This window comes from Sturnira hondurensis, unplaced genomic scaffold (genome assembly GCF_014824575.4).
Source record: "Sturnira hondurensis isolate 20B ecotype Veracruz unplaced genomic scaffold, ASM1482457v3 Scaffold0020787, whole genome shotgun sequence".
Taxonomy (NCBI): Eukaryota; Metazoa; Chordata; class Mammalia; order Chiroptera; family Phyllostomidae; genus Sturnira; species Sturnira hondurensis.
The window spans coordinates 5,112,734-5,126,024 of record NW_028093418.1 but is presented as its reverse complement, the minus strand read 5'-3'; the positions used below and the strand labels follow the sequence as shown (position 1 = coordinate 5,126,024).

The following is a 13,291-nucleotide window of genomic DNA, read 5'->3' as shown; positions in this document are numbered from 1 at the left end:
TTATTATTATTATTATTTTCTTAATCCTCACTGAAGGATATGTTTATTGATTTGAGAGAGAGAGAGGAACATAGATGTGAGAGAGAAACATCAGTCGGTTGCCTCCTGTTCACTCCCCAACTAGGGATCAAACCCACAACCTACCTATGTGCCCTGACTGGGAAATTGAACCTGAAACTTTTTTTAGTGTACGGGTTGATGCTCCAACCAACTGAGCCACCTGGCCAGGGCCTATGGCTTTTATTTTTAAGTCCTTTTCTTCTACTTTACTTTATTGTTAAAAATTGTATTTTCAAGTAAGTTTAGACTGTGAAATGATAGTGCTGAAATAGTAGAGGATTCTCATACTATCCTTTACTCAGATTCCCCAAGTGTACACATCATACATAGCCATAATATAATTACTCAATCCAGAATATACTATTAACTGTTAGATAATCTAAAGACCTTATTCAAGTTTTGTCATCTCATTTTAAAAAATAATTTTTAAAAAGATTTTATTTATTTTTGGAGAGTGGGGAGAGAAGGAGGAAGAGGGAGAAAGATCGATGTGCAACAGAAATATCAGTTGGTTGCCTCTTGCACGCCCCCAACTGGGGACTTGGCCCACAACCCAGGCATGTCCCCTAACAAGGAATGGAGCTGGTGACCTTTCAGTCCACAGGCCAATGCTCAGTCCATTGAGCCACACCAGCCAGGGTGCCATTTCATTATTTTGGTCTAGGATCCAGTCTAGGAAACTTCTGTTGCATTTAACTGTTACCTCTCTTTGCCCATAAATTTTAGGTGTTATTTCAAAGGTGCCAAATACAAAACTAAACTTCAATTTTGAAGTCCGATGTGTGTGTGGCATGTACACTTTTATCAGCTATCCAGGTTCCGAATTTGACTATTTTAATGATATAATAAGGAGCCAAATGGGCACAGATAAGAGGGATTACACGTGATACGCATGTGGGTACACTGCTTCTCCTCAACAAGGCCATTTTGGTGTTTTCTTTACGTTGCTGTGTCTGGCACATCGTTGGCCCTTGATTAAGTCCATTCGTCAATGGATTTGTCATTCTGAGTACCTCTAATTTGTGTTTTGAGCTTATATTTTTGAAAAATACATACATTAGAACTTTGGTTCTTTTTCAGGTTAAGAAAACTGGACCCACTCCCTACAAAAGTATATATCAGTGATCCCTTCTCGTATCAAGATAGTGCTTTTGAGTCCTAGATATTTTTTACCTCTGATATATGTGCTAATAGATCTTAGATATGATTCTTTCTAAGAGCTGACTCATGTAATGAATTGGAGAAAGCAGTCTGAAATTACTTCACCTAAGTCCTGGTTCTAGTTTTGTCTGTAGCTGGTGGCCACGTGTCTAGCTGCGAGACTCCCCCTGTTCTGTGCCCCTTCATCTTTTTAAGTCTGGGTTTTTTCATCAGTAACATGTTCAAATGGTCTGAGAGGAGCTCTATAGTCGACTTATGTCCCAGATATTCTGGATCTACAAGCTCTAACTCCTGTGTATTTACCCCCACCTTAATTCTGGAGTTTTTTATATACCTGTTTTGGTGTTTCCCTTCCCTTTCACTACACCGAGCCATGTGACCACTGTGTCATGAAATTAAACTTTTGGCATCAATTTTCCCTGCTTCCATACCCCGTCTTATCTAAGAACACAGTTACTTTACACATGGTATGAGGTAATATAAATTTGCCTGTGATATTCAATGACACCAAATATTCCCCATTTGCTTATTTTTAGTACAAGTTAATCTTTACTATGTGGAAATGTGTATTAAATTAGTTAAAGTAGCAATTACTTTTGTTAGAGACAAATTATAGATGATAGTTAGTCTGATAGTTCATGAAATAAAAGTACTACTTAAATATATTTATTTAAAAGAAAGTGCTCGCTTCGGCAGCACATATACTAAAATTGGAACGATACAGAGAAGATTAGCATGGCCCCTGCGCAAGAATGACACGCAAATTCGTGAAGCGTTCCATATTTTAAAAAAAATAAAATTTAAATAAATAAATAAATAAGTAAAAGAAAAAAGTTTCCTGTTTACTTATTTGGAAAAACCTTTATTTTCTTCCTTTTTTAAAAAAATAGGTTTCCTTTTTTCTTCTTCTTCTTTTTTTTTAAGGTTTTATTTCTTATCTTTAGAGGGGAAGGGAAGGAGAGAGGGAGAGAAATATCAATGTATGGTTGCCTCTCATGCATCCCCTGCTGGGAACTGGCTTGCAACCCAGGCATGTGCCCTGACTGGGAATCGAACTGCAATCCTTTGATTTGCAGGCCCATGTTCATTCCACTGAGCTACTCCATCCAGGGCTAAAAACCTTATTTTCTAAAGAGGCACATGCATAATTAAGTTTGATAATGATGATATTTAAAAAACACATGAATTAATCAGTTACTAATTTCTTTTCTTTTAAAAACATCTCAGTGGACTGTGAATGGACAGCTAAGGGTTGGGTTTTTTACCACCAAACTGGTTCCTTCAGGCTCAGAGTTAACATTTGACTATCAGTTCCAAAGATACGGGTGAGTATTGTTTCTGTTCTCTTTTGCTGCTTCTGATGGGGAAATAGACTCTTCAGATACAGCGATATAAAACTTTGATGTGAATTACTAAGAAGTTATATATACTACTAGCTCTTATCTGTAGTGTACTGTTTCAGTTTGTGTGTGTTTTTCTACTGTATGGCACTTGGGCCGTTAAGGGATATTGTATGTAAACTATATTATTTTTCTCAGAACTTCATACTGTTGCATTTATGTGATTATGTTTCCAATATTTTAAACATTTTTCAATTATAGAAGTGTCAGCTGTGTGTGTAAAGAGAATAGCACAATAAATCTCTATTCATCTATCAGTTATAAACTCACGATTAATCTTTTCTCATCTATACCATATTGTACTTTGAAAAATAATTTGTTACCTAGTTTTGTTTACCAAAATCAATAAGTAATGCAGTAGCAAAGAATATATGTAGCATCTGTTAAAATATACTGTGGTTATACAAAATCCCACTAAAGAAGAACAGGTTATTTGGGGGCAATACCTGGTTTCAAGTTTGATACAGGAATTGAAGAGGGTGATCTTGGGATATCTTGTCATAGCAGAGAACCAGTTGTAAAATATTAGGAGGGTCATGTGTAAAGGACTCAGGAGCTAGCTTGAATAGGCTGTCACTTAGCAAAAGTGGGAGAGTTCCTATTAACACTTAAGTATCAATAAGGATAATAACTGAAGCAATTTGAAACACATTATATAAAGTCCTTGAGTTTTAATGGTATTTTAAGAATAAAATTGTATTCATCATAATTGATAAGAACTAATTCATGATTTTAAAAACTCACTTTATAAATTCAAAAAGGAAAAAAAAAGTCAAGCATGCATCCTGCTTTTTCCAAGTGATTTTTACTTCAGGTTTAACCAAAAGCTAATGAGAGGAAGTTCTTCAGACAGGTTATTTCAGCTAATAGATGAAGGACAGTGGTACCACACGTGGCATAGCCTCATGAACTAGGGAACCTGGCACATGTTGAGTACCAGGGATGAGTGCAGACCGGGCTCTGTGTAGGCCTCAGTATTTTTTCTCGTGTGTTTTGACTGTCCTCTTTGAAGGAAGGAAAACTGGAAATCAAGAGCTATTTGTGATTTCCTGCTCTATTTTTTGAATAGGTTATTTTTGTGCCTCTGATTGCTACTGTCATACTAAATCTCTCCGTTTGCTTTGGAATAGTTTTCCTCAGGTAGCACTCTCAGGTCACACAGTAAGCCAGTGGCAGGTGTAGTTTGTACCCAGACCTATGCACTTAGGCCTATTATGTTCTTTTCACCATTTCCCCTTGATTCTGTAGTTACATTTATTTATTAACTGTATTTATTATTAGTGTCTCATCCACATGGAGTAACTTTTTTCATAATCATGCATTTCCTTTTAAGTATCCTGTACTAATAGTACATTTTATATCTGTGTATATCTGTTTATAATAATACATTTTATTGTTCTGTATACCAGTTAAATATTTACATAAAAGCAATAGATGTTGAACTATTTAAGCAGTTTTGTTCTTAGTCCAAATATGTATTTGAGCTCTTATTTTCATAGTAGATACTTCTAGAAAATAAAGAAATTACTCATTAACTTCTTGACTAGTTTTGTCTGGCTAATAAAGTAAGGTTAGAAAAAGAATGAAGATTTTTAAGAGCAATTTTCAGGTATTTGAATTGGATAGTGTAAGGTTTTTTGAAGTCTCAAAATAATTGTTTTTGTTTTTTTAGGTTGGATTGACTTCTCTCTTGTAATTGTTATATTATCAACATTTTTATATGGTTTGCTTTCACATACTGACATCTTTCCTATGCCCCTTGCACAGAAAAGAAGCTCAGAAATGTTTCTGTGGGTCAGCTAATTGCCGAGGTTACCTGGGAGGAGAGAATAGAGTCAGCATCAGAGCAGCAGGTGGGAAAATGAAGAAGGAACGATCTCGTAAGAAGGATTCAGTAAGTGTTCCATTTTTCTTTAAAATTTCACCATGTGCATTTTAAGAAGGGGAGGGAACTTTTCTGATTGATGTTTGGAAAGTCAAAACTCCAGCCAGAGAAATTCAGGATCAGGTGAAGTAATCATTGAAAAGAAGGGTAGATGGTTGCTGTTTTTATTTCAGGTTCATAGAGATTAGAATTGGATACGTTTGAGAACTAATGAAGTCTTTTTAAAAAAGATTTTATTTATTTTTAGACAGAGGGGAAGAGCGGGAGGAAGAAAAACATCAGTGTGTGGTTGCCTCTCATGATGCATCCCCCACCAGGGACCTGGCCCACAACACAGGCATGTGCCTGGGCTGGGAATCGAACTGGCGACCCTTCAGTTCATAGGCTGGCGCTCAGTCCACTGACCCATACTCAGACAGAACCCATGTCTAGGTTCTGAGTTCTGATTAGGTATAGTTGAGTAGAATCACAGAAGTAGCATTTCTTAAATTCCAAAGAGTGAGTCTTAGGACTTCTTTTGGTTTGGTCATGGAGATGACAATATAGCAGCAATTTAAAATACAGTTTTGCATATTTTAACTATTAATAAGAATATGTTAATGGTACTAGTCTTCATCATCCCCCATATTAACCCTTGGTTGGCAAATATTTTTTATTCCTTGCTCTTATGGGGTTTTTTGTTTTTAAAAAAGTTTTTAAAAAGATTTTTTGTTGCCCTGGCTGGTGTGGCTCAGTGGATTGAGTGCGGGCCTGCGAACCCCAGGGGATTGTGGTTTGATTCCCAGTCAGGGTACATACATGCCTGGATTGTGGGCCACGTCCCCAGTAAGGGGCATGCGAGAGGCAACCACACACTGATATTTCTCTCCCTCTCTCCTTTGTCTTTCCCTTACCTTTCCTAAAAATAAAAAATCTTTTTTTAAAAGATTTTCTTTATTTATCTTTAGAGGGGAAGGGAAGGAGAGAGGGAGAGAAATATCAGTGTATGGTTGCCTCTTGCATGCCCTTTACTGGGGACCTGGCTTGCAATCCAGGCATGTGCCCCAACTGGGAATCAAATCAGCGACCCTTTGGTTCACAGGCCAGGGTTTACTCCACTGAGCCACACCAGCCAGGGCTGTACACTATGTTTTGTCTGAAGGTATTAAAAATGGGGCTTAGACCCATTAAAGACAGTTCATAGTTTTAAAAAAATGCTTAAGTATTAAAAATAATTTTTATTTCTTTTTTTAATAACATCTTTTCATGTGCTTATTTGCCATCTGTATATTTTCTTTGGCAAGGTGTCTATTAAAATCTTCGGCCCATTTTTTTTTTCCGGCCCATTTTTAAATCAGGTTGTTCTTTATTGTTGAGCTTTGAGAGTAAATAATTTTCTGGACTGATTAAGTACTTAACAGAATAAAATTTTAAGTGCTATAGAATTGTGCATAAATGTACATCTAAAGTTCCAGTTACTGATAATTTATTAAAATACATCCTAATTTTCTTATACTTGTATGTTAACTTTTAGTTATTTAACTCAGATTCTTTTTGGAAGGTGGTAACCCATAAATGAAAATAATGAGTGGAATCTAGTGAACAAACTGAACTAACAAGGAAAATGGGGAGCAGGATGACAGCTATGGTGGGGAGAGGATGTGGGGTGGAGGATGGAGCAGAAAGGGCACGTGGACATGGACAACAGTGTGGTACTTGCTCTGAGGAGGGAGGATATAAGGGGACTATGGTAATGGAGAAAAATACAATAAAGAAAAAAAGAAAGTTCAAAGACAAAAAAAGAAAGAGAATAATACTTTTAGTAAATGTAAATTAATGAAAGCAGTTAAACTCAGTCATCCCTTGCCCCCACCATGTATTCTAAAAGTTATTAATTCCACAATTGATTGTCACCTTTATCCAAAATTATGGAAGCTGTATCATACCACCATTGAGATTGCCATGCTTACTGTTACATATATCAGTACAGCCATTATAGTAGGAGTGCTCAAAAGTTGTTTGCCTCTGTATTTTGTTTGCAGAATTTTATTTATGCTTCAGTTTCTGCATTTGTACTGTTTATTTCCTTATCTTTAGGAAAAAGATAAGATTACTACTTTATAATATTCCAGGAGTGCCTTATTACAGTAATATCTATTCCATATATGTTTATTGAATGAATGAAAGTAACAACTCAGTTTTGTCTCTTACATTTTCAGAGTTATAGAATCCATTACATGCCTAATTACAAATGATGATAACCCGGCTCTTAACCCTTTACCCAGTGAAATATTTACATGTCAAAACTGTCTAAAAAAGGATTCTGGCTGTTGCTTTTGGTGGGGAAAGTGAATTTAAAGTCCTTGGACTTTCCTATATTAGTCCTCTAGAATTTGGCATACAGAAGTTTTACATTTAGGATGTGCAAGGGAAAAAAAACATCTTTGAGGAAATTGTCTGTCTTAGATTAAAATTTAACTATAAACTGGCTTTTCCGTTCATGTCTTTACTCAAAATTTAAGAAACTATATTGGAAATGAAAAAGAATTAGCCTTAAATGTACATTTTAGAAGGAAAAAATGAGTTTACATATTTTCAACTTCCGGTACGCAGCATTTTATATTTTTGAATTTCTATTTTTCTTTACTATAATGTGAGTTTTGTGGTATTAATATGAAATGTTTAGTGCCTTATCTACAGTTACATTAACTGAGATGAAATTTTTGTAAGACTCTTTTGTATTTGCTTTTCTCTAGTTTTTTATCAGCCATTCTAGACTTATTTCATGCCAAGTTGATTTAATGCTGTCTTTATATCTCTTCTCCTTCAGTCTCTGTCTTATCTAGATTTCATTGTTATTGCCACACTAATTATTCTCCAAGTCCATTTTGATTTGATCATATTACTCCCCTGTTTTAGATTCAGTAATAGAGCTCTCTTGCCTAGTTGCATCAAAATTCAGGTTCTCTTACATTACAAGTGAGATCTCATAATCTAACACCAGCCTTCCTTTTGGTGACAAAATCTCAGGTTCTCACCGTACTGTAATGCACTCCAGCCAACCTGGGTTGTGCACTCTCATCAATTTCCATTTTCTTTTGTTCAAGCTTTCCCCTCTACCTTGTTCACTCTCTCCTTCCTCTTTATCTTATAGCCGAAAAACAGCCTTTGATGGGTTGGTTTTTCCCCCATTATTGAAATATAGTATCTGAAACATCCAAAAATATATGTAAGGTAGAAAGCATAATTATAACGTGAACCATTGTAAGCACTTCTGTTTCCTTCTCCCTGCTTAGCCCCTGGAGGTACCACTGTCTTTGAATTTTGTGCCTTAACTTTCTTACCTTTTTAAAACAGATTTTTCAGATACATAGCTATAAAAAATTAGTTTTGAGGTACATAATAAAGAGATTCATATAATATGTAATCTCCTGAAATTTCACATAATGTTGTAAGATTGATGACTGTTGTTGCATTTGGCTGCACTTGATTCCTTCACTGTGGTGTAATATTCCACGGTGTGAACATGCCAGTTCATCCCTCTTGGCCACAGACATTGTGGTCGTTGGCAGTTTTTTGCTGTTATGAATGGTTGTTCAATGAGCATTCTTATGATTCTCTGAAGGGTTTATTCTTAGGAGTGCAGTTGCTAGGCACTAGGGATACAAATATTTTTCAGGCTAATGCTTGATTTTTTTCTGACAGGCCAGATATTTTTGTTTCGGTTTGTTGTAATGTCTTCAGTTTATCCTTAGCATATAACAAGTGCTTCTCATTATGGTCTTAATTGCATTTTCCTTATTACTGGTGAGGTTGAGCAGATTTTCAAGTTGATTCTTAGATATTGTGAGGCTTTTGTTATTGTTGTTGTTTTATAACCAGACACTTTTTTTTGCTGTGGTAGGTGGATGGAGAGCTGGAAGCTCTGATGGAGAATGGTGAGGGTCTCTCTGATAAAAATCAGGTGCTCAGCTTATCCCGGCTAATGGTTAGAATTGAAACTTTGGAACAGAAACTTACCTGTCTCAAGCTCATACAGGTGAACACTTTGATATTAATTTATTTTTTATTTCTGAATTTGAGGTGGGACACTTAAACTACTATTCAGAATAAGTGAGTGTAGAAAGAATAATTTTTTAAAGATTTTATTTATTTATCTTTAGAGGGGAAGGGAAGGAGAGAAGGAGAGAAGTATCAATGTGTGGTTGCTTCTCATGAGTCCCCTGCTGGGAACTGGCCTGCAACCCAGGCATGTGCCCTGACTGGGAATCGAACTGCATTTGTGTGGTTCGCAGGCCCGCACTCAATCCACTGAGCTACGCCAGCCAGGGTGAAAGAATAATTCTGATGAGAAGAATTACTGTTATTTTTGGAGTAGATATGTAAATACTACATGACTTTGAAAGCTTCTACACTTAAAAATGGCTTAAGAGTTCACTATCATTTAGTTTATTAGTAGATCTTACTTGCTTTCTCTCTGTAGTCCAAGATCATGATGGGATTTTTTTTGTTGTTCAACAGTTCATGATACTTCCTAATTTTTTCCTCTTGATTATTAGCATAAGAAAGCCATTTTTACCACAGTATCTCAAAGCAAGAAATTGTAACAGTAATCTCATTTACCCTAGTTTATTAGATATGCAACAACAAGGTGGATAATAAAAAAATGGATGATTTTTTTAAAATCTAAGAGCAAAGAAGCCTTTTGAACAAGCATCTGAAAGAAAAGAAAGTTATTTAAAGACTAATTTTTATAGTTTGAGCTTTTTCAGTAAAAATGGTGAATGTGATTTTTTCTTAGTCCTGTAGAATTGAATTTCATTGTAAATGACGTTAGTATTTATACAATTTCTACTTTGATGAAGTAGAAAAGATATTTGTGGGTATTAAAAATGATTATTTTACCTTATTTTAAAGCATTTATTAGTTACAGTTATAATTAAAATAGTTTCTAGGCTTTTGTAAATACACACTACCTCTTCAGTTCTCTCCATGGTTTCTCAATGCTCTCTCTGGCATCCTTCTCTCCCCGCGACCCCCCCCGACCCCGACAAACTCCCTGTGCCCTACTCCCCGTTCACCACGGAAGAGCACACACTCGCAGTCTTGCCTGAAGTCCTTCCTGGAACGCCACGGGCTGTCCCTGTTGTGGATCTGGATGGCAGAGCTAGGTGAGGGCCGGGAAAGCAACCAGAAGCTTCAGGAAGAGGTAAGTCAGCGTTCATCTTGCTTGTTTCTTCCTTTCTTTTTTGTAATCCTCCCCTGAGGATGTATATGTGTTTATTGATTTTAGGGAAAGAGGAAAAATCAATTTTTATAGCTACAAATCTGAAAACCAATCTTTTTATAGTTATGTATCTGAAAAATCTGTTTTAAAAAGGTAAGAAAGTTAAGACACACAATTCAAAGACAGTGGTATCCTCTAGGGGCTAAGCAGGGAGAAATATGCCATCATCAGGGTTTGAACCTGCAACCTAGATACGTGCCCTGACCAGGAATTGAACCCACAACCTTTTGGTGTACTGGGATGATGCTGCAACCAACTGAGCCACCCAGCCAGGGCCAGCTTGCTTATTCTTAAAACCAGTATACTGCTTGTGTAGGTTGGTGGTATGTGATAATATCAGAGATAATGAGTTTAACATTATACTTGTTGTTGGTATTAAGTATTTTTAATACCCAGTGTCATCCCAACTATAACCTTTACATACACCTTGCTAGTAGCGAGTTTGCCTGGTTTTTCTGATAGTATTTTTTTTTAAGGTTGGTACTACATAGCTGGGAACTAAGAGAATAACATATAATATCATACTTAAGTAAAAGATCCAGTATGTTGCTAAAACCATAGTTTTTACAAGATAGGAAACCATGTGGAACTTAAATTCTGGGGTTCTAAAAAATTTGTGAGGAGCTGTGAATAACAAGAGCAGGAAAATTTTTAGAAATTAAGTGTTTTAAAAGATCTAGCCCTGCCCTGGCTGGTGTAGCTCAGTGGATTGAGCACGGGCCTGCGAACCAAAGGATTGTGGTTCAATTCCCAGTCAGGGCCACGTGCCTGGGTTGCAGTACAGTTCCCAGCAAGGGACGCACGAGAGGCAACCATACTTTGATATTTCTCTCCCTGTCTCCTTCCCTTCCCCTCTAAAGACAAATAAATAAAATCTTAAAAAAATAAAATAAAAAGTTAAAAAGAAAAAAAAAAAGATCTGGCCCTGGCTGGTATAGCTCAGTGATTGAGCACTGGCCTGCAGACCAAAGGGTCACTGGTTCGATTCCCAGTCAGGGCACATGCCTGGGCTGTGGGCCAGGTCCTCGGTAGGGGGTGTGGAAGAAATAAGCACACATTGATGTTTCTCTCCCTCTTTCTTCCTCCCTTCCCCTCTCTCTAAAATAAATAAATAAATAAATCTTTTTTAAAAATCTAAGTAAATGTTCAATGGCAACATTTTTAGTGGAGTTGTGACTTATACCTTCCCATGAAGTAAACAGTATTTCCTAACTTGGTTTAAATGTAGTTCTTGCTTCATTCATTCATTCATTCATTTCATTTCTCACTCGAGAACATGCCCACTGATCTTAAAGAAGGGGGAAGGTTGGAATCGGTGGTAGAAACATTGATATGAGAGAAAAACATTGATTGGTTGTCTCTCATGTGCACCCTGGCTGGAACGAAACCCACAACCTAGGCATGTGCCCTGGCTGGGAATTGAAACACAACCTTTCAGCTTACAGGACAACTCTCAACCAACTGGGCCACACCAGTCAGGGCTAAATATAGTTCCTTTTAATAATAATTTCTAATATAATCCCAAAGTTGTTTAATAATACTCTTAAAAAACGAAAATAGAACAAAACATGGGAGTGGGCAAATTAGTGATTGTCTTGCCTTCATGCTTCTCCCAGGAGATTTGGCAATAAACAGAAGTTGGGAAAACTTTGGGGTTTTGGTAGAACTACATTGTGGGGTATACTTTGGAAGAAATTTTTGGATTTTAGAGTGGGAGGGTTGATTATTTCTGAATAAAGAGAGAGTTTCTGCTAGATAGATATTTATCAGAGGGTAGAAAGAGGTAAGTAAATATACGTATTTTTTTGTGTGTATGTGAGACATCATTTAAATATGTTGTTGCGTAGTTCCCATGCCTGTAACAGTCACTTGGGAAACTTTTTAGAAAAAGATCCCCTAGTTAAGGTCTAATAGTATATATATTTTTAAAAATCTCAGGTTTGAAAATTGGTGGGGAATGTTAATATTAATCAGTCCTGCCTGTATAATGTTGTGAGCCGTAACCTACTGCATATTTTATTCTTGCTGTTGAGTCTTTATTAAACTTTTTCCTTCCCTTCTGTAGAAAAAAATAATAATAGTACATTTAAATCCTTTTGTGGTTATAGAAACTTATATCTTAATGTAATAAGACAATAACAGAAATCCCACTGCTCCTGCAGAAATGATCTGACCCCCATCCAGAGGTTTGAAAAGTCATCTGTACAAAGTGATTTTTTTGTTGTTGTTGTTGTTGTATTTAATCAGATTATAAAGACTTTGGAACACTTACCTATTCCTACTAAAAATATGTTGGAGGAAAGCAAAGTACTTCCAGTTATTCAACGTTGGTCTCAGACCAAGACTGCTGTTCCTCCATTGAGTGAAGGAGATGGGTATTCTAGTGAGAATACGTCACGGGCTCACACACCACTCAACACACCCGATCCTTCCACCAAGCTGAGCACTGAAGGTGACACAGACACCCCCAAGAAGCTCATGTTTCGCAGACTTAAAATTATAAATGAAAATAGCATGGACAGTGCAATCTCTGATGCTATCAGTGAGCTAGAAGGCAAAGATGGCAAAGAGGACCTTGACCAGTTAGAAAACATCCCTGTAGAAGAAGAGGAAGAGTTACAGTCACAACAGCTACTCACACAACAGCTGCCTGAATCTAAAGTCGATAGTGAAATTGCTGTGGAGGCCAGTAAGCTATCCACATCTGACCCAGAGGCTGACATTGAAATAGAGCCTAAAGCAAGCAATGGCACAAAACTAGAAGAACATATGGCTGAGGAAACACCATCCCAAGATGAAGAGGAGGGTGTGTCGGATGTGGAGAGTGAGAGGAGCCAGGAACAGACAGATAAAACAGTAGATATAAGTGATTTGGCCACCAAGCTCCTGGACAGTTGGAAAGACCTAAAGGTAAGAAAACATTTTTTTCATTTTAATCTGAATTACTCAGGTTTAGAGTTACATAAACTTTAAGTCGAATTATCTACTTTTTTAGTTACACATTGAAAAATGGAATAGTATCTTACTGTCAGGTAATTATAAGTGTCTCAAACATCTTTAAACCTTGGCAAGAGGTATACCAGCCAAATTAATATACAGATGTTCCTTTTTCCTCATTTAGAAGTGTATCACAACAGGGAATTTAGTTATTGTAGTGTTCTTTACATTGAAAACAAAAGCAAAAAATTCTTTGTGTAACAGTTGTATGATCCTCCATTTGAAAATTGTGTGTTAAAAGTCTACATAAGAGAAAAATGAATGTTTAAATTAATTGGAAATTAATTGACTGAATTAACTAACAATTAATTTAAAATAAGAAAGTAATTGGAAAACCAATGTAGTTTAGCATCTTTTCAGCAAAAATGATTTGATGTAAATTTCTATTCCAGTAAAACAACTTTATATGTAGCTAGTTGGTATTCACTTCCAATACTGTGTCTGAAATAGATTTATCTTTAAATGCCTATTTCTTTCCACAAAAGATGCTATCTAGAGGAAAAATAGGAAGATGTGGGGCCC

General features: G+C 36.4%; 1 protein-coding gene and 1 non-coding gene across 2 annotated transcripts in view; both read left to right on the top strand.

The window, feature by feature from the left end:
- Window positions 1-13,291, top strand: part of SETD2 (SET domain containing 2, histone lysine methyltransferase) — a 105,946-nt gene that overhangs the window by 51,625 nt on the left and 41,030 nt on the right. Inside the window, exons 8-12 of the mRNA XM_037030564.1 lie at window positions 2,449-2,546; window positions 4,389-4,515; window positions 8,390-8,524; window positions 9,575-9,694; window positions 12,020-12,682. Coding sequence (XP_036886459.1) covers window positions 2,449-2,546; window positions 4,389-4,515; window positions 8,390-8,524; window positions 9,575-9,694; window positions 12,020-12,682 — 1,143 coding nt within the window. The remainder of the gene's footprint in view (window positions 1-2,448; window positions 2,547-4,388; window positions 4,516-8,389; window positions 8,525-9,574; window positions 9,695-12,019; window positions 12,683-13,291) is intronic.
- LOC118976251 (U6 spliceosomal RNA) lies at window positions 1,902-2,008 on the top strand. The gene has a single exon (XR_005064226.1). It is a non-coding gene; the product is annotated as a U6 spliceosomal RNA (small nuclear RNA).